The 23,906-nt window shown below is 41.0% G+C and overlaps 1 protein-coding gene across 2 annotated transcripts in view; it reads left to right on the plus strand.

Moving 5' to 3' along the window:
* The first annotated feature begins 208 nt into the window (after positions 1 to 208).
* DHX35 (DEAH-box helicase 35) overlaps positions 209 to 23,906 on the plus strand; it is a 28,809-nt gene continuing 5,111 nt past the window's right edge. For both annotated transcript variants that reach the window (XM_032127136.1, XM_032127137.1), the window contains exons 1-20: positions 209 to 313; positions 1,696 to 1,829; positions 2,206 to 2,298; positions 2,458 to 2,535; positions 4,120 to 4,224; positions 5,095 to 5,156; positions 5,788 to 5,857; positions 6,911 to 6,970; positions 8,918 to 9,030; positions 9,179 to 9,275; positions 10,375 to 10,533; positions 11,817 to 12,027; positions 13,714 to 13,838; positions 14,280 to 14,334; positions 19,220 to 19,315; positions 19,661 to 19,755; positions 20,346 to 20,423; positions 21,568 to 21,697; positions 22,407 to 22,488; positions 23,033 to 23,104. In XM_032127136.1, coding sequence (XP_031983027.1) covers positions 274 to 313; positions 1,696 to 1,829; positions 2,206 to 2,298; positions 2,458 to 2,535; positions 4,120 to 4,224; positions 5,095 to 5,156; positions 5,788 to 5,857; positions 6,911 to 6,970; positions 8,918 to 9,030; positions 9,179 to 9,275; positions 10,375 to 10,533; positions 11,817 to 12,027; positions 13,714 to 13,838; positions 14,280 to 14,334; positions 19,220 to 19,315; positions 19,661 to 19,755; positions 20,346 to 20,423; positions 21,568 to 21,697; positions 22,407 to 22,488; positions 23,033 to 23,104 — 1,955 coding nt within the window. In that variant the 5' untranslated portion in view covers positions 209 to 273. The remainder of the gene's footprint in view (positions 314 to 1,695; positions 1,830 to 2,205; positions 2,299 to 2,457; positions 2,536 to 4,119; positions 4,225 to 5,094; positions 5,157 to 5,787; positions 5,858 to 6,910; positions 6,971 to 8,917; positions 9,031 to 9,178; positions 9,276 to 10,374; positions 10,534 to 11,816; positions 12,028 to 13,713; positions 13,839 to 14,279; positions 14,335 to 19,219; positions 19,316 to 19,660; positions 19,756 to 20,345; positions 20,424 to 21,567; positions 21,698 to 22,406; positions 22,489 to 23,032; positions 23,105 to 23,906) is intronic.

A 23,906-nucleotide genomic window follows, 5' to 3' on the forward strand; every position in this document is an offset into this window, starting at 1 on the left:
CCGGGCCGGGAGGGGCCGGGAGGGGCCGGAAGGGCCGGGCCGGGCCGGGAGGGGCCGGGAGGGGCCGGGAAGGGCCGGGCCGGGCCGGGCCGGGCCGGGAGGGGCCGGGCCGGGAGGGGCCGGGCCGGGAGGGGCCGGGAGGGGCCGGAAGGGCCGGGCCGGGCGGGGCCGGGCCGGGCGGGGCCGGGCCGGGAGGGGGCGCGGTCTCCACGGCAACGCGGGGGGCGTCACGTGGGCCCCGCGCTCCACTTCCGGCTGCCCTCTCACCCCAAGATGGCGGCGCCCGTGAGGCCGGTGAAGTTTTGGAAGCCGGGTGAGGGATGTGGGGGGTGCGGGGAATGGAGCCCCGACCCGGGCTGGCCGCGGTGAGGGATACGGGGTAGGGAGCCTCGGCTGGCCGTGGTGGGGGGGCGGTGTGGGGGACAGAGCTTCGACCTGCCTGGCTGTGGTGAGAGATGCGGCGAAAGCCGGCAGCGCTGCCCCCCTCGGCTCTTGGGGGTCTCTGGAGTGTTTACAGTGAAGGGCGAGAAGGCTCGGAAAGGAGGCTTGGAAATGTCTTACGAGGAGCGGCGGAGGGAGCTGGGTTTGCTTAGTCTCCAGAAGAGGAGGCTTAGGGGTGACCTCATCGCTCCCTCCAACTCCCTGACAGGAGGCTGTAGTGAGGTGGGAGCCGGTCTCTTCTACGGTGTCTGCCGTGAGAGAACCAGAGGAAATGGCCTTAAACTGCGACACGGGAGACTCAGATTAGCTATTATAATTTTTTTTACCGCTGCTCGGGTGGTCAGACGTTAGAATAATTTGCCCGGGAAGGTGGTGGAGTCACCATCCCTGAGGGTTTTCAAGAGGCGTCTGAATGGTGCTGGATGATGTGGTTTAGGGCTTGCAGGGTTGGTGGTTGGACTGGATGAGCTTGAAGGTTTTTTCCAACCTTGATGATTCAGTGAGGGCAGTGGGGAAATCGCTGTCCTCTCGCTGCCAAAGAGCAGGGGGTGTTTGTGGCTCCAGCTGGGTGGTGCCCGCTATGGGGTGGCAGGGGAGGGGATGGAGTGGGTGGTTTGTGGGGTGGGTGTGCTGCCCTTTGGGGAGTCTCAACGGGCTGTGAAGTGTGCAGGGGAATCCCAAGGAGTTCTGAGGGAGGAGCAAAATCCTGGGCTTGGGTGGAAATAATCCTGGTGAGCAGCAGGGAGAGCAGCTCAATGGAGAAGGACCTTGGGAACAATCACAGTAATAGTTAATTTGTGGTAAAACTGCTTGGCAGTTCTGAATAGGGACTAACAGTGGGAGAAATGAAAGCAAGCAAATCCTACAAAATGGGGAATCCTTCTCTTTGCTCTCAGACTTTCCCAATTGAGTCTGTAGCTGGAGATGACATGTTCTGTTCTTGAGATCAGTTTTTGTTTCTAGATCCCTCGATTCCTCATTTTCAGGTGTCAGTAGTATTGTGATGATTTGCAGCAGGAATAAATCAAATTTCAGTTCCTGAGGTAAGTTCAGAGCTGAAGAGAGGGGTGTATCCCTTGTTTATCGTTAGTATTTTGATTGCTTTCACAGAAAACTTGTTCGGGTTTTTTTTTTTTTTTTTAGTATGCTGCCACCCATGATTCCTATTTGTATGAAACGTATTTATTTTGGCTGTATTGTGATACAGCAGGCAGTAGTGTATTGTTCCAGTTAAAATTCACTTCTGTCATGTAGGCTCAGAAGGTCCTGGTGTCAGTGTCTCGGAGGAGAGGCAGAGTCCTGCTGAGAGCAGTGCTGTGACCGTCATCTATAACCCTTATGCTTCCCTCTCCATTGAACAGCAAAGGCAAAAGCTGCCTGTTTTTAAGGTACAGAAGTTCTTTTTGATATATTAAATGCATTGTATGATGTCTGGCTTGTCTGTCTTTTTTTTTTTTTGAAGGGCAGTATAAAATCACTTTGCAACATAAAGTAATAAATTTATGACTTTGCTCTCTATTTATTGGAATTTATTGTCCTATTTGACAACTGTAAGTCACAGTTTTAAGGGCTTTGTTGATGTATATTATTTACTATATGTTGTACATGTCATTTAGAGATTTTAAAGGACACAGCTTTTGGCAGTGAACTCCATGTAATAAGAAGTTACTGTGTCTGCCAGATATGTAAATACTGTCATTTTAATTGTTTTCTTTTTTTTTGTACAATCTGCTGTTTATGTTTAAATGTCATTTTCTCTTTCAGCTAAGAAATCACATACTTTACCTAGTGGAGAATTACCAGACTCTGGTGATTATTGGGGAAACAGGATGTGGAAAATCAACGCAGATTCCACAAGTAAGTGTCTGTTTAGGTTGGTAAAATCAGGTGTTCCCTCAGGGGATTTTACATGGAATATTGAACAGAACCAGGTCAAAACACAAAGTTTGGGTGCCTAACACTTTGGTATAACCACAGCATGACCAGGGCCTCTCTTATCCCCATTCTTGTTTGCAGTACCTGGCAGAAGCTGGCTGGACAGCTGAAGGAAGAGTTGTTGGGGTGACACAGCCTCGTCGGGTCGCTGCTGTTTCAGTGAGTGTCCAAATCTTCCCAGCCTGTTGTCTTTATAACCTCCAGTTTATCAGCAGGTTTTGCTCAATAGCAGGAATCTGCACGAGCTCCTGAATTAATAGATGTTTCTGCTTATCTTTCTGTAAGAGTTGCTGGTGTTACACACTGAATTCAACCTCATTAGTGGGTCTGGCCAAACATTTTTCAGCTCCAGAATTGCAGATGTAGAAGCTTTGAAGTAAAATTGACTGATGTCAGCAGAACTGTGTACGGAAGTTAGGGCTGAGCTGTGTTTGACTCAGAACTAGAACTGTGCTTGTGTGACCCTCAACTTCTTTCACAAGGTGAAACAGTGATGTAAATCTGCATACAGTTATGCAGCCAGTGGAAGAAACAAGAGGTTGTGTACCTCTTTCTAGCAATTCATAACTAGGTTTTTAATCTTTCTTTCTGTGTTTGTTTTTTGTTGTTATTATGGGGTGTGGTTTTTTTGGTTTCCCCTTGTAAAAATGTCAGGCAGAAGAAGAAACAGCTTTATTGTGAGAAATTTTTGCATATACATATTATGTCTTGGAGAACGTAATGTCCGCTGGATGTGCTATGAGGGGGAAAAGAGGAGATGCTGAGGGCAACGACTTCTCCTCTCTGGTAACAGTGTGCACAGAAAGCATCCAGTGCTCCTTGTCTTCACAACTGCTGCCAGCCCCTGACTTAGGTGAAGTTTCTGCTGCAGCATTCTTTTTATACAGAGAACTGAGGTGCTGTTTTATAACCCGCATTTTGCCTGTTCTCTGTAATGCAGTAAATGGTATCTACAACACACCAGCATCTACCTCTGGTAAATACTGTAGAATCCAGTATTCTTTGACCAGATCCAGCCTGGTTAAGGGAACAGTCTCTAGCAGTGCTCTGCATCTTGTGCTTTGGGCAGTCTGCCTGCAGTGTCCTCCCTTTTCTCCTTCATAGGGCATCCAGCTGACAGAGCACAAGTTCTACAGGAGATGTTGGGAGTGCTGCAATGATTTCTCACAGCAAACTCACTTCTCTCTTCCCTTTCATGTCTTAATGCGTCATTTTTAAGCCTAAAATAGATTATTCCATTCAGGCTTAGTACATAGACACAGCAGGGTTTTTGCTTGAGACTGTTGTTGCAGACTGCCTGGACTGTGGCTGTTACAGTAGATGAGAAATATAGCTGGTGATTTATTGCTTTGTCTTGAACTGGAAATGATATTTTATTTTAATAGATGACTTATCTGCTCTCCCATCTAGAACATGGGGGTTGTTAGAAATAAAGATAGCTAGTTGCAAAGATATATTCAGAAATTCCTGAACTTCTGCTTGCATTACTGACAATTACCCTGGATTCTTGGGCTGAAGGTGATGGGGTGATAAGATTCCAGCTGAAATCATGAGTTCACTGCCTGTAGGTATGGCTTAGAATGTCACTCAAATGACTGACAGTAGCTTCTTGTTGGAATTCTAGTGGGACTAATTTATGTATTGTGGAGTTTTATTGTGTCTTTAGATGTCTTTGTAGTTTGTAATGACACAAGGCTGAAGTGTGCTGAGCTGTTTCTTGCTTCTGAGGATCTCTCTTCCCAGGTTGCAGGCCGAGTTGCTGATGAAAGAGGTGCAGTGCTGGGACATGAGGTTGGATATTGTATTCGGTTTGATGACTGCACAGACCCACAGGCTACAAGAATTAAGGTGAAACATGAACACTGTGTGGTTACTCTGAAGGAATTAGTTGAAACTCTTCAAGTACTTTTGCAAAATTATTGAGAACCATGTGATGCCCAGTCAAGAGAGTAGGTAACGTTTCAGTTTCCCAGGTGGGCACCCCAAAATTGTGCTTGAAATGACTGTGGTGATCCAAACCTTAATAAAACGAGTACCTGTTCTGTTCTGATAGTCTGACAAGCACCATTTTAAGTCTAAAGGACAATTCCAAGGTATGGCCAGCTGTTGGTACGGCGCTGGTGTGACCTGTGTGTCACTCAAAGTCATTGGGAAAGGCTGCAGTGAATCACAGTTAAAAGTATCCTCCCTACCCTGAAAATAGATTTTGATTAAAAGCACAGATAAAACCCAAATGAGTAGGCTAAGAGACAATTTGGTAGATTAAATAGCAGCTTTGCAGCTGTTCTTCAGGGCTGTGAGCAATGTTAGTGTTGCTTTTGTTCCTCCAGAAGATGATGTGCTTTAGTTGTGCTGGAATAGCAGTGATGATGAATGAGACAATTTGCTTTATGATTTTTTTTTTTTTCCAGAGGCTGGTGTTCCTTTTACAGTGAAAGAAATGGAGATGTTTGTTCATTAAATAGAGCTGAACTTAATTTTTTTCTTTTATGCATGATGGTTATTCATTTAGAGTTGGACATTTGGAGGGTTTTACCATCAATTCTTGCTTAGTTCAAGACCACAGTTGCAGTCACAGTCTAATTTGATAGATCATTAGAAAATTAAAGGCAAGGAAACATTCAGGCAAAAGCCTAGAAAATCATCTTTAAAAATCACAGTTAGCTGAGACTATCTTTTAAGGATTTTTCTACATTTTTTTTTTCCATTCACTTTTAGTTTCTAACTGATGGTATGCTGGTGAGGGAAATGATGGCTGATCCTTTATTAACAAGATACAGGTAAGAAAACATGGAATGAGTGCTTGCTGAAGTGCAATTTGGTAAAAACCTGCATTTTTTTTCCTGTTACAATAGTGTTTTTTTGTAAATTATTAGTGGTTATTATAAATTAAATACCAAAAAAGTGAAAATTACTGTAGAAGTTTGACTTCTTTATGTTGTAAAGACTGCTAGTTGATCATTGCAACACTAAAACCAGTAGGATTTGATTCTATAGTTTTGGGACAAAAGCTAAGTGGGGGCCTTATGGAGTCCGAATTGTTTCATTTCCCAATTTTAAATTATTTTTTCTTCTTTATACTAATAAAAAAAAAATCAACAACAAACAGGCTTTTCTGATATCCAGAAGACCTATGCAGTACAGTAAACATAAACTTGTTTTCTTCTACCCCTTTCCAAAAATTAACCTGAATAGAGAACAGTTTGTATGTCCCATGTGATGTCAGGTACATTTTTCTCCCTGCTCCATTGCTGCAAGTTTTTTTTAACTTCCACAGTTTTGTAAGTGGCTGTGAACAGTAAAAGTCCAGCAGCAGACTTCAAATAATGGTGTTTCTAGAAGACAGGGAGACACTGATTCTAATGTCAGTCAAGTAATTTCTGAAACCTCATCTTTCTGCTTTTTTCACAGTGTCCTCATGCTGGATGAAGCTCATGAAAGGACTCTTTATACAGACATTGCCATTGGCTTACTAAAAAAGGTAATTCTTTTTTAATTCACGGTTCTCTGTAATTTTAATTTGGTAATTTTATTATAGCTCTCTGTAACTGCTTTAATTTCCATCCTTTTCATTAAACCTCTGATCCTGATGGCTGGTAATTGAGGGAGTGTGATTGCTGCTTCCTCATTTATCCTGCAGCCTATTGTACATACCCAGGTATTTTCTTTGGTTGTCTGACATTCAGGATCCTCTATTTCTTCCCCCTGATGCTGAAATCTCTCCTTAGCTGATAGTACCAAAAATACAGTGTTGATTCTGCTGCTGCTGATCATGTGAAGTGATCTGATAGGGGCTTGTTGCTGACTTTCAACCTACTAAAGCTCTGACTCCCACCAGAAATTAAGAGTAAGTTAAAATAACAGACTGAATGCCCTTAAAATAAGTACATAAAACTCCAAACAGTCATCAGGTTCTGAAACTTATGGGATGATATGGCTGTGATGCCTTTTCCTGATCTTAAAATCAAGAGTCAAACATGGTTAGAAGGGGAAAAGAGATTTTACTTTGATATTTATTTTAAGGATCCTTTGGTGCACCTCATCCAGGTCAAATGCACGCTGCAATGCCCACCCTCAAAAGATCTGATATAACATTATAGGTGTTACTAATTAGCACATCTATCAAAGATTCCCCAATGAGAGGCTTGAATGAGCCCCCCTTCCCAAGGAACCTTCCCCTGGATGGTTCTATCTTGGCTTACAGAATGTGTTCTGGAGAGGACCTTGGGCTCTGGGGCACACTGATCCCCAGTTACAAAGCTTCTAAAATGTTCAGTCTCCCAGCTTGACAAACAAGTCCAAGAATGTAGGCAAAAAGCACTGAGAATACAGAAGTTGTAAAAAGGTATAACAGGGGTATAAAAGAAAAGGCAAAAAATCTTCATGGCATCAGCTGCTTCATTCATCATCTGTCTTGCAGTTTAAAGTAGTTTTATAGAGAAGTTTCTGGTAATCTGGATTCTCTAATTCTTGGTTCTAGTCTTGTATTTCAGAAAACAGCTTTTACTCTGGGTGTTGTTGGTTTCTCTCCCAGGTTCAGAAGAAGCGTGGGGATCTTCGCCTGATTGTGGCTTCAGCCACCTTGGATGCAGAGGTACAGCTCAGAGATTTGGGTTGAGATGAAGTGACATTAGGTGGCAGCTCCACTGCTATTTGTGTACAGCTTATCCTCTGTGCTGCTTGGGGAGCATTGCTGCTGCTTGAGTGGTTGCAGGGAAAAAAATCTGCTGTAGATCAATTGCTCTGGTTTTCATGTTGTATTAGCAAACTGTTTTGTATGTGAATTTAAAAATGAATCTCTTTTTTATGTGTTGATGTCTTTTTTCTCCTTATCTGTATTTTTTATTAAATATGTTCTCTTGGCTTAATTTATTAAGAGGCATTGATTTAGCTCAGTGTTGCTGATAGAAATAATCTGAGGCAATTACACACAAGTAAAAATAAGTGATAAATGAATAGATTTGATTTCAGTGAGATCGTACTAGATCCCTGATTGACTCGTGGCCTGTGAACACTTATGTAAACTTAGTAAAAACATCATTAATTTGATTTTGAATAGAAGAAGATCTCTCTTAGAGCTGAGCAGTGTTTCACCCAGCCCTGTGTTCTGCTTGTAGCAGCAGCAACAGGAGATGCTGTTTAGGGAGAGCACGCAAGCCTGTGCACCTGCTGTGGGTCTGTTCTCTTTGAGCTGCCTCAGCATCTGCAGTAGTTGTAACAGAGATATTAGTCAGCACCTTCCTGCTGTTTCCCTCTACTGTGTGTTTATGGGCCTGCTGTTTGTTAATTTGTCTTTGAATCTGCTCAATGAAGCTGCAAGTCTCCAGGACACCATGTGAGAGTAATTTTCAGATGTTTGCCACCTGTTATATAATGAAGTAGTTGGTCTAAGTTCTTTCAAACCTATTAGTTTCATCAAGGATCTCCTAGTTCTTGTACTGGGGATTTGTGTTTAAGAAAAGCACTCCCAAAAACAGTTTTGCATTTACCTTGTCACCTTTGATTCTGTAAACTTCAGCTGTGTGTTCTCAGTTCTCAACTTTGTGCTCCCCAAGAACAGCCTTTTCAGTCTCTCTTCATATGGCAGCTGCTCCATCTCCTGCATCATATTCATTCCTCATCTCCACTTTTCCTAACTCGTCTGTCCATAATAAGATGCGGTGGTGAAAGCTTTCATGTGGTACTGAAGATGTGGGCACACTGAGATTTCCTTTAGTGACAAGTATCATATGCCATGAATGTTGGTAGTGTGCTGTGCTTTGGTAGTATTTGCACTTCTATATATTCTGTATGTTACAGTGCAAAATTTTAACTGCCAGAAATCACATTTCAAATAGTTGACAGTTAATATAAAATGAGTTAATAGGAGCAAAATGATTGGTGTGACTATATAAACATTTTTTTAATACAGAGAGTTGATGGTTATCTCTACAATGCCTGTAAAAGTTGAAATGAGTTATTTGGGTTCTTAAGTTCATCCTCTTGCTGTTATTTATTGGAAATACTTCATGACAATAAATCTGAATTTATGAAGGTGTCTCACAATTCATAAATCAAAACCTCACATAAATCATGCCTAACTCTGCTTTTATTAAGTGAGATCTTGGTGTTCTGTAAGAGCTGGAAAATTTACTTGCTCATCCAAAAATGGATGAGAATATGCAGACCCTATACAAATCTTTTTGCACCAATCATTTCTAAGTTCTTAGCTGTGACTTTGCTAATGCGATAAATCCAGTTAAAAGATTCTTTATCTTCTTTTTCTTTATCTTTCTTTTTTGTATCAGCTGATATAATTAATGTCCCTTTTCAATTTTTACCTCTCAAAGTAATAAACATGCAAGACTTTTTGTGCTAAATGCCTGAACCCCAAACAGAATGGAAGGCAACAAAATGAAACTTTCACATTTTTGAATTGACATTGTCAAATAGATGAAGTAAACATCCAAGTAGTAGTAATTTAACTTCTTCGTGTCTTTAGGTTTTTCCCTCCATTCCTTGAACTGTCAAACTGAAAGTGTTTGTTTTTATTTTAATGTAGAAATTCAGGGATTTCTTTAATCAGAACGATACCGGTGACCCCAGCAAAGACACCAGTGTGATCCTTACTGTGGAGGGGAGGACGTTTCCAGTGGACATCTTTTACTTGCAGAGGTGTGTTCTTGTCTGCTCTTAGCAGTAGTGAAAATGTGCAACTGTGCTATCGTTTTGTCTAGGTTAGAGCTCTGGTTTGTCCCTTCTACAGGGGAGGAGTCTGTACCTATTTTTCTGCTCACGTCTCTGCTGTTTTCTCTCCCCATAGCCCTGTTCCTGACTATGTAAAGTCAACTGTGGAAACTACAATGAAAATTCACCAGATGGAGAATGATGGTGATATACTGGCATTTTTAACTGGCCAGGTATAGACATAAGCAGTTTTTTTTTTTTTTTTTTGCTTTACAGTGCTGTATTGTGAGCTTTGCAAAGCTGCCTCTGTCTCCTGAGGCTTTCCTTAGTTGTAGTTACTTTATTCTCAGTGAAGATGACAAACATTTCTGTACTGATGGGAGCAAAACTAGGCCAGTCCCAAAGATGTGAAGACAATATATGGCCTGAATTTATTGAAGCTAGAGAGGGATGATAGTTTTTGTCATTTAATACTGTATTTTCTCAGCCGTGGTAGTGAGTAGAATATTGTGTGGTTTGTTGGTGCAAGTCACACATACCCAGCTGTTAAAATAACAGTGAGTCATCATTAATACTTAAGGCAAATGGATTCACATTTGTTAGGCTTAACATCCGAAGTGTTTGACAGAAAAACAAATTGCCATGAGATCAAAATGTACTGGTCTCTTCTGCTCTATTTATGCTTGTCAGCTCACTTTGCAGTGGGGAAGAGCAAATGGGAGGTAACTCATCATTTCTCCAGTGAGGAGCCACCTTGAAGAGCTTCAATAACATCTTGCATATTTTCAAAAGCAATTCCTCATCCCTGTTATTGATTTAACTTTGGAATAATGAATTTGGTATTTTATGAGGCATTGTTTGAACATTTTGTTTTCTGTCTGTAAGAGTGAGGTGCCACAGCTGAGGTTAAACGTGAAGTTTAGCAAGAGGTGTTAATGCTGTTCCTGTGCCATTCCTGATCCAGGCCTGCAGCATTCTACACTGTCAAAATATTTTGACCTCCCCTTTTGCTCTCACCAGTTGAGACAGACAGGAAAATTAACCTGCTTCCTCCTGAGGTTGGTTCAGTCCTTCCCCTGTGATTTTGTTCGTGTGCTTGTGGTGTGACGTTGACTCAAATAACAGTGAACATAAATAGGCATGTCAAGCTTTATTTATTATTAATAGGAATTTATCTAAGACTATTACAACATGGAGTGAGCTAGTCAAAGTCCTGGAGTTTGGACAATTACAATGGTATTATTTTGGTGCAGTTGTTGTATCTAGGTGACAGGAATGTGCTGTTAAAGTGAAACCTCTCTCATTCTGTGCCCTGTGCTGCTCTGGCTCCAGGAGGAAGTGGAGACTGTTGTTTCCATGCTCATAGAACAGGCTCGGGCCCTCGCTCGCACTGGGATGAAGAAGCACCTCCGTGTTCTCCCCATGTATGCCGGGCTGCCTTCTCCTGAGCAGCTGAAAGTGTTTGAGAGAGTCCCTCACACTGTCAGGAAGGTGAGGCTCTTGTGTGTGTCTCAATTTCTACCACCCAGAAGGGCATCTGCTGCACTCAGGTTGTGTTTATCAGCTTCACATCATGGGACTATGGCAAATGCTGATTTGAGGGAGGCTTTCTGTATCTCCCATCACTGCCTGTCAGCTTTCAAACTGGGAACCAAGAACATGTTCCCTGGCTTCCCTTTTCATCTTTGATCACTCCTACACATGTCAGTTCCAGCTCTTCTGTCTTCACATCAGCTCTGCAATTTTTAAGTGTCTCCATACAAGCTTGCATTTGTCTTCATTCAGCTGCAGCTTCTTACACTCTGAACTCCTCTGCTTTTATCTTTTTCTTTCTTTTTGTGGTCTAAATGTCCATGGCTGTTTTCCACCAGTAGTGGAAAAATTAGTGACAAAGTGGGTAAATACTGATTTTTATCTAAAAAACAAGTTCAAACTTACTTGACTTCAGTGCAAAAAAAAAAGCTCTGTTTTGACTTCTGCAAGTCTTGTTTGGACATTTAGTGTCAGAGAAGTGTATCATTGGATATGATTAGTGCTTTCTGCTTATGCAGAGCCTGTGTTTGGGCTGAAATAAGCTGACAAAACTACACCAGTAACTTGTTATAATTCTTGTACCTACTGGAGTTTGGCAAGTGAAATTGTTCATCTGGCATTGAAGAACATTTCATATAAATACTTCCTTTTCTCTCCAGGATATGACATGAATCAATTAGCTTTCAAAATTTACTTTTTAATTTCAGGTGAAATAAGGATTTCCCACTGTTGTCTGGGAACAATTATTTTTTAATATTTTAGGACATACACATATAAGTGAATCTCTGCAGGAATGCTGAATGTGGAACTCCTAATCAACTCTGTTCCCCTCCTATCCCCCACCTCATTTCAGTGTACAAAGAATAGTAACTGAGAAGCAGAAGGAAAATAGTTTGCTACATAAGAACACTTGATTTACAGTCAGTTAATCCTTTTCTCTGCAAACACTGCCAGTGATTTTCTCTGCAAACACTGCCAAGCTCTTCTTCTATGAAGAGAGAATAAATTTGAATAAGAAAGTGATTGTGAAGCTGTGAAAACTGCTATGCAAACTGGGCTTATTTCAAGCTGACAGCTCTTTCTGCTGCTTGTACCGTATCCTTTTGTGCTCCAGAGTGTGTCCTGGGCCCGTCACGGCTGAGATGTCTCACATGGCTGATATCTGGGTGCTGGTGCAAAGGCCTGATGGGGTCACTGAGAGCAGGGAGCTCACAGGATCCTCTCTGTGCCTGTGCCTGCAGGTGATCGTGGCCACCAACATCGCTGAGACCTCCATCACAGTCCATGGCATCGCCTTTGTGATCGACTGTGGCTTTGTGAAGCTGCGGGCCTACAACCCCAGAACGGCCATCGAGTGCCTGGTGGTGGTGCCCGTGTCCAAAGCCTCGGCCAACCAGCGGGCAGGGCGTGCCGGCCGCAACCGCTCCGGGAAGTGCTACAGGCTCTACACAGGTCAGGAGCTTCAGGGGGAGCTTCCTGCTGTGAGCTCCAGTTCTGTGCACTATGGTTTTAACTGTGGTGTGAGATTAAGGAAAAACTGTTTGTTCATTCACTGAGAGAACAGCATTTCCCTGTGTTATTCCTCTGGCTTGTTTAGAAATACCTCGTTCTTATGTGCTCAGTGTTAGAAACGGAATCTTTCTATGAATCAGAAGCACAAATGGAGCAGAGTCAGCAATTGCAAACCTGTGTTCTTAATGCAGTTCTTAAAGTGGTGAGTTTATTAAGAAGTTTGTTCTTTAGTGATTTTGGTTTCTGAGCAGTTGTTTCAATTTATAATACTTACCAGTGGTGCTCTCTTCTCTGACTGAAGTCTGCATTAGACCTTGCATTTAACAAAAGGGCTCTGGAAATCCTTTAGACAACTCAGAGAAAACTTCTTTGTCTCTCTTTTCTTCCTAGGAATAGCTGCCAACCCCAAATTCTTCCCTGGAATCAATGACCCTGGCAGTGTACAAAAATTACTGTTACAAATAAATCTGTTGGCCACCTTGCACTGTCCAGAAAGCTGCAATCAAAGTGTCCGTTCTCAGCTGCTTAATGAGAAAAGGCTTTGCAGCTGAACACTGCTGAGCATTGCTGATGGGCTTCAGGTCCCCTCTAGTTTTACTGGAGCTCTGAGACGTTGAGAAATGAAGCATTTTCCTTTGAAATGTATATGTGCTTGCCAGCAGTTGCCACATTAAACCAAGCCATGATTTATGCTCTGAATTTATATGTATGCAGTAAGAATCAGGAGACAATGTGTGCTACACAATATCCCAAGCTTACATAGCTTTGTCAGTGTTTTACTGGAGAAACCATGGCTACACTGAAGATATTTTTGTGTGCTCAAGGACTGGTCTAGGGAGTGCTTTAAGAAGTGTTTTAAAGGAAGAAACAATAAAATAGAAAAGGAGAAAGTGCACTGAGTGAACAACAGCAGAGAAACATGCACTGTCTTTGTCCTAGGGAACATTTGAGATAGAAAAGGGTTTTGTAGAAAAATAGTTTGGGTGAAAATAAAGTAGAATGTGCCTTTTTCTTTACTGCAGAAAAGTTGGTTAGTGGAAGCTTACAGAGGTTTTATCCTTATATGGAGTATTTTTCCAGACTTGGACTTCATAGTGAATGTGATTTTAAAAAGGCATTGTTAAATAAATTGGTTTTCCATCCTTAATCTTTATTTAAAATATATATTTTATACTCTGTTTGTTCAAGCAGTTACAAAAATAGTGTTCTTGTACTGAAAGTGTGCTGGTTTGGAACTTTTCCATGTCTCTTTAAGAAAAAAAAAAGCCTTTTTTGTAGTATTCCATCCTGCCTTTTATTTTCTGACAAAAGCATTTAACAGAAGAGAAAGAAAACATTTCCAGATTTCTGTGAAGAATTTATAACATTCAATTCAAATTGAAATGTGGGTGGATCAACTACAGAATCAGCACTGTAGCCAAAACCATTGAATTTCTATTTAAATGAAAGTAACGTGAAATACAGTAATTGGAGAAAGATCATCTTTGGGTTGGAGATGATCTTTTAACACCTGTTAAGTATCCATATGTGATAATTTAAACTTGAAATGGGTATGATTGTGTCATGGTGACTGCACAGAATGGGACTTGAAGCTCAGTCCCCAGTTGTTTTTTTCTCCCACCCCAGAGGAGGACTTTGAGAAGCTGCCCAAGTCCACGGTCCCGGAGATGCAGCGCAGTAACCTGGCCCCTGTCATCCTGCAGCTCAAGGCTTTGGGGATCGACAACGTGCTCAGGTTCCCCTTCCTTTCGGTGAGTCCCAGGCTCTAAACACTGTCACCTTTCCTTGGGGTGAAGAGAGATCAGGAGATGACTTGGTGATAGTCCACAGAACCATTCACCATTGCCCTGCTGATTTGGAAAGCTCTGTCCCCTGTCAGGCAGCAAAGCATGTTCCTGGGAACCAATAGTGCAAATAATGTGTGTGACAACTTAGAAACGACCATTTATATTCAGAGTTTGGTGTTAAAATTGTTGATAAGTCAAGAAAGTCTTAAAGAGACAAACTGTGAAGTTTTGTAGAACTGTAACTGCGGTCCCTTTGCACTGAATTTACGAACAAGGAAGAGTATGAGAGCTCTTCCTTCATTTTGCAGCAGAGAGTAGGTAGTTAAGGATTTTGCAAAAGAGGAAGATCTATGAACTCATGTTCTGTGCTGATAACTTCAATCAATGCACATTTTCTCTTCACAGCCCCCCCCTGCACAGTCAATGGTGCAAGCTTTAGAACTGCTGTACGCTTTAGGAGGTGAGATTGTAATGCTTTACTTTATTTGTAGCTGTATTACAGGAGTTGTGGAAAAAAAAATTGTTATTTGTATTTGGTGATGGGATGGATATTAATCAAAGTTGCATTTGAGAACTGTGCTTTGAGAAAGAAAGAAGCACAGCTGTGACTGGTGGAAACTTTTTGTTGGTGGGTTTTTAGAGTATACCTCAGTCTCTTCTGGATTTACTTTCTTTTGGTTATTTCAGACAGGTAAGCAAGCAAATTGCAGCAGTAGAGTATAAACTAGAATTTAACTATTTAGATTGGGTAACTGAGTATTTTATAGCTATTTTCTCTGTATTTCCTTGCATTTTCATGGGAGGAAACCAGCTATTTGTCCTTGCTCGGAACAGGGCTCTGAGCTGATGAGGGTGTTTGTTCCCTGGCAGATCCTCTTTGTGTTCCTTCAGTCCTTATGGAGTGGTATGAAGATAAAGATGGGAGTTTGGACACTAATTAGACCAGTAGAGGAGTTAGACACTAAATTTACCTGCATCCTGTTAGTTGTTACATACCTAAGACTTGGTGTGGTCATCTTTTATTTCATGTTACTGTGCCACCAATGGAAACATGTAACACTTGCAGGTATAAACAAAAAATGTTGAAAGCCAAGATTTGATATCTTTTTCAGGATCAGACTGTAACAACCTAGAATTTATCAAGGCTGATAGAATTGCTACTTTGTTCCTTAGTGGGACTTTAAAAAGCATAGCGTGTCTATTGTAAATTTCCTGTTAACACGTTGCAGTCATTATCTGATCTTGCTGTGTGGGTGCTGGAATTCTGCCTGAGCACCGTGAGTCAAATGTGATGCCTGAATTTGGGAGAGCTCAGTCCATGGAGGTTGTGCATGAAACCACACAGAGAGTGTGATAGTTTTCAAATTGCTTCCTTGCTATGATTTTGAAGGGTTGACTGACAAAAGTTATTAAGAGCTAATTTAATTGTAATTTTTAAAATAAATTCCGGTCTGTTCTCTGCTGTGGATGCAGGATGGGCTGTGGCTGAAGGGCTACACCTGCTTTAGTGTAGTGCTTGGTGGTGTTGGTGCTGTTGGTCCTGCAGCTGAGGCAAAGTTCAAACCCACAGCAAGTCAAACTGTTCTGATTCTATTAGCTGTGATTACATGATACAACCACTAAAAAGACCCCCCAATTATCCCTAAAACCAGCACATTTTCTCCTGGATGAACTGGAACTCTTGTTTCTCAAGGCAGTCTGTGTTGCAGTGCACAGCTTGCTGTTTTTTCATGCTTTTAAATGCATGCAGCTTGCAAAGACTCTGCTCTAATTTTAGTATTGAACTTGCCAGTTATGGACAAGTCAACAGATACACACAAACTTGTAATGAAAAGAAAAGATTAGTCTGACAGATCTTGAGAGGATAATTCAAAGTACTTTTCTACTATTTAGCTACTTAAAATATTTAAACGTTCTGTTCTCTGAGTTATTAATCACATCTTGTTCTCAAATTCAGTGGAGCCTGAACAACACTGTTGGCATATGGTTTAGTTTTAGGTGGTCTGTGAGGAGCAGGGAGTTGGACTTGAGCCCTGTGGGTGGGTGCCTTCCAACTTGAGATAGTTTTTGATTCTGAGTGTGTTCGTTCTGGTTTTATTCATTATGCTGCTGTTGGATAGTTTTAACACTCAGATCACACTGTAGTAATATGTTTTTATACACAGTTTTCAATTCCTTTTTGTGTGGTGAGTGGGATGCCTGCTGCCTAATTTTGTTTATAGGAAGAACTGTTATATTGTTGAGTTTTTTGACAGCTATTTAATCTTTTTGAATGCAACAAACTAAACAAAACAGAAACTTGACATGAGGCCAAGTAATCAAAATGAAGCTCTGTTTGACTTAAGCTTCTTGTTTGTAGCTAATTCAAAGTTGACAATGTTTGCTCCATAATGTAAACATGAGGCAGCATAAAGGAGATTGTGCAAGTTTTGGAAGCTTCCAGAGGTTTGTGGCGGTCTCACAATTGCTGTGTTGTAACTTGTGGCAGTCTGCTCTCTTTTTATTCTCATGAGCTGGAACTCTGCTTGGCCAGGATTTTGCCCTGTGCTGGTTGGGTTCCATCTCGCAAAGGAGGGTTTCACTTAAGGCACTTGGTTCTTGGCAACCTCTGCAAGCTTGGAACAAGGACTTTCACAGTGGCTCAGGAACGTGTTGCAAGGATGAATTCACAGCCAAAACCACCTTAGGGAAATGGAGAGGAAAGTTCAATAAACTCACTGATTAGCTGGGTGATGTTTTGGCAGAAGTGTTCTGCTCATGTAGCTTCAAAGAGCTCTTATTCTCTGTCTGCACAGCTTTGTAGCAGAGCAGAGAAGTACTGATCTTGGTGTTTCAGATGGGAAGAAATGTGTGTGCATATGTGTGATACACACATTCACTCTCCAGTTTTTCTGAAGTATAAGGTTTTAGGTGGTTTATTAGGAATATTTTATATAAGGTGCAGAGGTGAAGCTGCCCAAGCATTTGCAGGTGCAGTGAGGATTAAATTTCTCTTATGAAAGTAGGAACATGAATTTCATCACTGGCCTTGCAGTCACATGCAAATGGGCAGTTTGGGGTCAGGCCCCTGTTGTGCCAGTGTGGTGCCAACTCGTGCAGGGCAGATGCTCCTAAGGCTGAGATAGTTGTGTTGAATAAACACATCACTGTTTTTAGAGGGATTATTTTTACAGTGGTGCAGACTGATTACATCAGGAGTCTCTCTCCTCAGCCTTCTCCCTTTGATGCCCCTTTGAGAGTCTGAGTTGTCAGTTGGAGTTTATTGGGTTTAAGCATAATTTAAGAGGTAAATAAGCAGGCAAAAAGTGGCTTTACTTTTAGCTTTATTTCAGGTCTTTGCTGAAGATTTGTTTGTGAGTTGTCACCTACCAGAAACAACCACTCTACCCAAGTTTAAAAAGGAGTGTTTTAATCCCTCAGCCTGTCACATTCTGGTGACTGGTTACTTGAAACATTTTAGTGTCATTGTACTTGAATCATCTCTCCTGAGCACGTTCAATTAAAATCTTTGTAATATCTTCTTCTAAAATCTTTAATTTCCTGTAATATGCAGATTCAGTGGTTGCTTCCAGGATTATTTGAAGGAAACTTTTACCTATTCCAAACTAGTATCCATTGCAGGCTATATTCAGGCTTACTACTACAAATACATCTGTGCACAACCCATATATAGATCATGCAAAATTGTATTGACATGTGTAGGATGCAGCAGAAGCCAAAGGATTTTGGCTTGATGCACCTGTAGAAAGTGGTGCATAAATATAGGGAAATGTCTTTTTCCTACTTAGGAATGCAGTTGTCTTTCTGTATATGACAGCCTATCTAAGCTATTAATTGTGGTAGAACTTAAACTTCTCATGTGGCACTAGTCAAATGAAAGCTGTCATACATTAATTTTTGCAGTTGCTGTGACTTTGTGTTTATAACTTTATGTTAGTTCATCATTGCACAAAAGCTGCCTTTTGTACCTGTTTCTGAGGAAAACACTGGGACATTATGTGAAGAGCCTGGTAGGTTTTGTTGAACACTGTAGGGGTGTGGTGAGTGAATTACTACATTGTCATGGGTTGATAGCATATCAAATAATAAACATTGGCTGGAGGGATCTGTGGGTTCAGATACGCTGACATGAGTTACAGGAGATCTCATTCCTTGACCTGATTTGTGGTTTTGTTTTTCTCTGTGAAACAGAGCTGCAGTGCAGCTGTGGCTTTGTTACCACCACACAGTCTGACAAATAATGTATTTATATAATGTGTGAGCCATGGCTGTGTTTCCTCAGGTCACTTTGCTGTGGTTGGTTATGCAACCTGCAGTGCCCCAAAGTCCTGTTTTTGGGCTCTCACTCATCCCTGCTTGTGTAGCCTTTCTCTTGTGCTTTGCCTACTTGTCATACCTCATGCAACTCAGCCTCTTGAGCTTTTCTTTTCTCTTTCAATTTTTACTCTTTGCTGCCTTTCTTAGCAAGCTTTTTTCTTATTATTGCTCCCTGTGTATTGTATTTTTTAAACTTTATGTCCTCTTGCACAGGAAATGCTTTTCCATTTAAATCTTTCCCTGAAATCCCAGCATAAAGCTCAGAGTTAGACTGCGACCTGGTGCTTTGCATGGTCACCCATGCTGCAGGGTTTTGTCTGTAGGAAGCTAGACCTCTAAAATGGTAGATGTGCAGGATTGCTCAGTGAGGACTGGGCATCACAGATCAAGCTGTCAGGCCTCCCTTCTGTGCCATCTCCAGGGAAAAGGCACAGCTGGAACATGACTGACAGTTGAGTTGTTGATACATGATGCAGACTAAACTGTAGAAAACCTTAATCAGCTGTACATCTCTTGTTTAGATAAAAATAAATTATTTTGCTCCATGACGTGAGTAGACGTACTCAGAAAAATGACACCTTACCCCCAGCAGTGCTTCCTGTTTCTGCAGTAATGCCTGTTCCATGTTTATCCCCATTTTCATTCTCATCTGCTTTACATCCCCATGAACAAAGATGTTGCTAAATATTTAAAAAGGGGATCAGAGGTCTGACAGCTAATATCCCCTCTGGCCATGGCATTGACTTGGACTTTTTTTTCTAAATTATTGACAGTAACAGTGAAACTTGCACAAAATTAAAAAACTTGTGTATTCAAGTATTTTTGGAAAAAAATTCTGGTGATCCATGAGAGAGTAAATGGGTATCAAGGCTTGCCTTTAAGCTTCGTGTAATACACATTCAGCAACTCTAAGGTGCATTTGCTATATTTCAGCTTGTAATTCTGCTCTTTAGTATATTTTAAGCCTAAAAGAAGCCTTGCTGTACAATTGTGCCTGTGTCCCAGCTACACTTATTAATGTGCTGCAGGTCTGGATATGCACTGCCGATTAACAGAGCCCCTTGGGATGAGAATAGCAGAGTTTCCTTTGAATCCTATGTTTGCAAAGATGCTTCTGGAATCAGGTAGGAGGAAAAAAGTAACAGTTTCTTCATAGTCATGTAACTGTTATGTATTACTAGATATTTGCTAAACTCAAGACACTGTATTTCATCTTGGTGTGGTCTGCAGTGAAAAGAATTGGTTCAGCTCAGGGACACCTCACATGTAACAGTGTAATAAGTCTGACACTTTTGTCTAAGTTTTCCATTGAAAACATTTAGACTTATACTAAAAAAAAAATCCAGGAGTTTATGTATTTTTGTTTTAAATACTGTAAAAACATTTTCTGCTTCTTTTTCATTTTATTCTATATGGGGACAAGTTGAATGGAAGATTTCCTATACTGAATTTCTCCATTTACTCCTCAGGAAATTTTGGCTGCTCCCAGGAGATTTTGACAATTGCTGCCATGATGCAGATTCAAAACATCTTTGTGATCCCTCCAAGTCAAAAAACTCAGGCTGTAAGTTCAGTTGTGTTTCGTTTTCTGTTTATTGCTTCCACATTTCTGGACTTCTGGCAGGTATTTTACTGGTGCCTATTACAGACTGCAACTTAGTGTGAAAATAAAACAAAGTCTGGAATTGTATCTATTTGTTGTAGGTAAAAGAAGAAATCAAATAACAGGGGAACCTAAGGGAGTCTTTCAGTAGTGCTAAAAACCTCCTTCTGAGGGCCAGAAACATGAAAGGTTATAAACCAGTACTGGTCAGTGTAAGGGTTTGCAAAAAAATCCCCCAAAACCTTCCCACACACCACTTCCTTTTGGGATGAACAAAACAGGAAGGATGTAGCAAATTCTTAATAGGTAGCAGGAGCCTGATTTTAATGAATGGAGATTCTTTATCTGTTCATTTTTCTAATTTCAGTTTTAGAAGTGTTCCTCAGTATAAGGGAGCTAGTAAAATATTGCTGTTGTCCAGAGGAACTGCCCTAGATGGGTAAGAACTTTAATAGTCCCCAGAAAATACAGAGCTGAAGGGAACTGGGCATGTCAGACATGATTTCAGCAAAAATCAGTCTTCCTTTAATATAATGTTTCTTGTTCTGCAGGCCAGGCAACACAGAAGGTTTGCTGTGGAGGAGGGTGATCATCTCACCATGCTGAATGTTTATGAAGCCTTTGTCAAAGTAAGTCAGTTCAAGTGGGTGTGGATTTGCAGGAATGGGAGGAACTTGAGGTTCTCACTTCTGAATCTGGAAGTTCTGGATATAGAGTCCTCAAAGCTGTGGACTTACCAAGCCTATCAAGTGATAATTCTACATTAAAAGATTCTCTGGTCACCATTTGCCACAGACCCTCCATAGTTCCTTTGAACAGAGAGTAAAGACGATTTTGTTTGGGTTACAGCATGGCAATCACATGGGTAGACAGCTGTGTTTTCAAGGAAACAGGGATTTTGTGTTGGGGCTTGGGGAAAACAACTATCCAAATTTCTAAAGAAATTAATATTTTCTCATGTTCTACTGATTATAATCTGCATTTAAATCTAGTAGTCTTTTTTCTGGTGTTAAATTAACGCATTGATCATCATACCCTGTTTTTCATTGACCTTATTGTATTTTCCCTAAGGTTTAACACCAACCTTAGTACTGCTCTGTAAGCTGAGGTTTATTTAATAATTTTGAAGTGCTACACCTATTTGGGAGAAGTGTATTTTGCTGGTATAAAGCACTTCTGTAATAAAATACTTGCAGCAGTGCTGAGTTGAAGCAGTATAACCACCCAAGTGTTTAAACATGACTTTTTTTCCCCTAGCCACAAAGCAGCCAGGCCGGCACCAACTGAAATGTTGCCCTTCACATTTTGTATCTGTGTAATTCTCTTAGAAACAGTCAGATGCAAAAGGTCTTGGAGTGAGTGCTGGCTTCTGGAGAAACAGCTCTTTGCAGAGAGAAGACCAATGAAAACAGCACTGAAAAAGGTTGTTTACATTTTGAGGTTAAAAACAGACGAGTTTATGATCTGACAGAATTAAATGGAATGACTGATGCTCTTCTCTTTCACCACATATGAAGAAATGAAGCACATCTGTTTGAAAATACCCCCTAGCATTTGATCTGCTACTATTTAGAAGTTGTTTGAGACACATTTTTCAGTTACTAATGCTACATACCCTCGGTAGTTGCTCTGTAAATAGGTAATTTTCAGGGAAAACCACAATAAATGTGTTGTAGGAGACAGAATTAAAACAGAGCAAGGCTACCCAAAAGAGACTGCGTTTGCTTTGCTGATGGTATCTCATTGCAGTTTTTTTCTCTTCTCACTGTACAGCACAGCAAGAGCTCCCAGTGGTGTCAAGAACACTTTCTGAACTACAAAGGGCTTGTTAGAGCTTCTGTTGTAAGAGAGCAGCTGAAAAAACTTCTCGTCCGCTTTAAAGTGCCAAAGAAGTCCAGTGAAGGTGAAATTTTTTTAAGCTCTTGTCTAATACATATTGAAGGTAGTTTCTAAACTGTCAGTCTGCTCCCTGCTTTTCTTGTAACCTCTGGAGTATTTTTATCCTGGCCTCAAAATAACGTTGATTTAGACCCTATTTTTTTCCTAAAAATGGCTGCAGCAGGGCACTTTAGCCTATTTGTGCAGTTAAATTTTCGTTCGGTCTTCATTAGTTAAGATTTCCAGCAAGAGATTATAACCACTGATTATATATTTAATGGACAGATTTTCCAGAAGACTCATAAATAGGTCACCCTGTTCCCTGTTTGTCTTTTCAAAAAGGCCATTTTTGTTCAAAGTGCTGTGCAGTCTTTGGGATGTGATTTCCAGCTGTGCTGTGAGTGCACGGGTGCCAGGACTTCTTCTCAGCACTTGTGTCTACCTGTTCTGAAAAATCAGCCTTCAGTGCTCAGCTGTCACGGTGGGCTGCTGTAGGGACTGTGAAACTCTTCATGGAGATACAGGTGGCAGCATTTATTTTTTAGGTAGCAATTTTTGATTTGCTGTGAAATTGTCAAAAGGAAAGTCAAAAGGAATTGCAGGGTTTGTCTGCCCTCTTACCTTTGCTATCAAAGTCTGATGCGCTCTGAAAAGTTGTTTGAGATGATTAAGTGGTATTTTAGGGACTTTTGGCATTCCACTGACTCATCTTACAGAAAAATTCTTCTTTCTAGGTGATCCAGATCCTGTTTTGAGGTGCATAGTTTCTGGATTTTTTGCTAATGCGGCTAAATTCCACTCCACGGGAGCTTACAGGTGACTGTATACAATTCCAGTACCACTGTTGCTTGGTTGGAAAGCTCCTCTGATGAATAAATCTAAGTTTAATCAACAAGCAGATGCTTCTCTAGACATTTGCTGTTAGGAACATGTGGCAATTGATACACTAGTTATTTTAAGTTCTGTATTTGCAAACTGCTTCAGTGTTTATCTCTTCTCTTTGGCAAATATAACTAAAATTATTAATAGTGGGAAACTGCCACTAGTAGTCATTAGATTGTTTTAAGTTAAGAAAGTACAGTTGTAGTGCAGCAGTGTTGTAGCACTCCCAGAGCAATGAATAAAAGCCTGAAATGCTACTTTTTAATTTAATGTAAAACTCTTTTAGGACATTAAATTGTTGATTGTTCCTTTGTCCAGGATTTAAGCCTGGTTTTATCTGTTCATTAAATGCAAATGTTGTTAATTTACTCCAGCCCTTTCATTCTTGCTTTTATTAAACATTCATACTGGGGCAGAAAGGAACCAAATGTTAAGCAATAAAGAGAGGCACAGTCTGAAATAGTATCTTGCTTTCAAGGACTATCCGTGATGACCACGAGCTTCATATCCACCCCAGCTCAGTGCTGTATGCAGAGAAACCTCCACGCTGGTAAGTTAGAGCTGCTTTCTCTTCTTTGGGGATTTTTTTAAAGGGATTTGCAGCATCCAAATTGAATTGCTTCTCTCCATCAGTGGAGGAATAGATGTAGAAGGTCATAGTTCCCACAGAGGGAATCCAAATGGCATTTCCTTTGCAACATTTTGTAGGGAGTATCCAAATAAATCAGGGAAATAGAATGATGTTTACTGCCAAAGGAACCTGCAGAGGTTGGAAAGCAGAGCCAGGTGCCCCTGCTTAGTGGGCACCACACCTTGCACTGCAGATTGTTCTCCAAGTAGTCTCTGTACCTAGACAGAGCTAGGGTTAATTTACTTTTATTAAGCCTGCTAAGGAAATATCCTGTCAAACAGTTGCTGCAGAAGTGGCAAATGGATTGCTAGGAAAGGGCTTACACATAGAACGCATGATGTGAAAAATTATGGCTGTCCAGCAGATTGAAGGAAGAACTGGTTGTATGTTCCCTTTAGCTGGGATATGATCATTCCATCTGCAGGTCAGAGGTGCTCAGATAATGAACAGAAATGTGTTTCTGACTCTCAGGTCAGCGTGGTCAACCTGAAGTATTCGGACTTTTGTCCTTCACTGCCTGCTGCTGAGACTTTGAAGGATAAGCTTGGCCTGGTGTCATTGCATCCTGTCAGATACGAGTTTAACTTAGCAACCTAAATTTCAGTGCTACTGCAGCTTGGGCAACCATCCTCTATTGAGGGCTTCAGTTCTCTGTCTGCTATAGATGTATAGAAAATACGTTCTCATTCTGATCTGTTTTCCTCTGATTTCTCTTTAGTTG

Source organism: Corvus moneduloides, chromosome 17 (genome assembly GCF_009650955.1).
Source record: "Corvus moneduloides isolate bCorMon1 chromosome 17, bCorMon1.pri, whole genome shotgun sequence".
In the NCBI taxonomy this organism is placed as follows: Eukaryota; Metazoa; Chordata; class Aves; order Passeriformes; family Corvidae; genus Corvus; species Corvus moneduloides.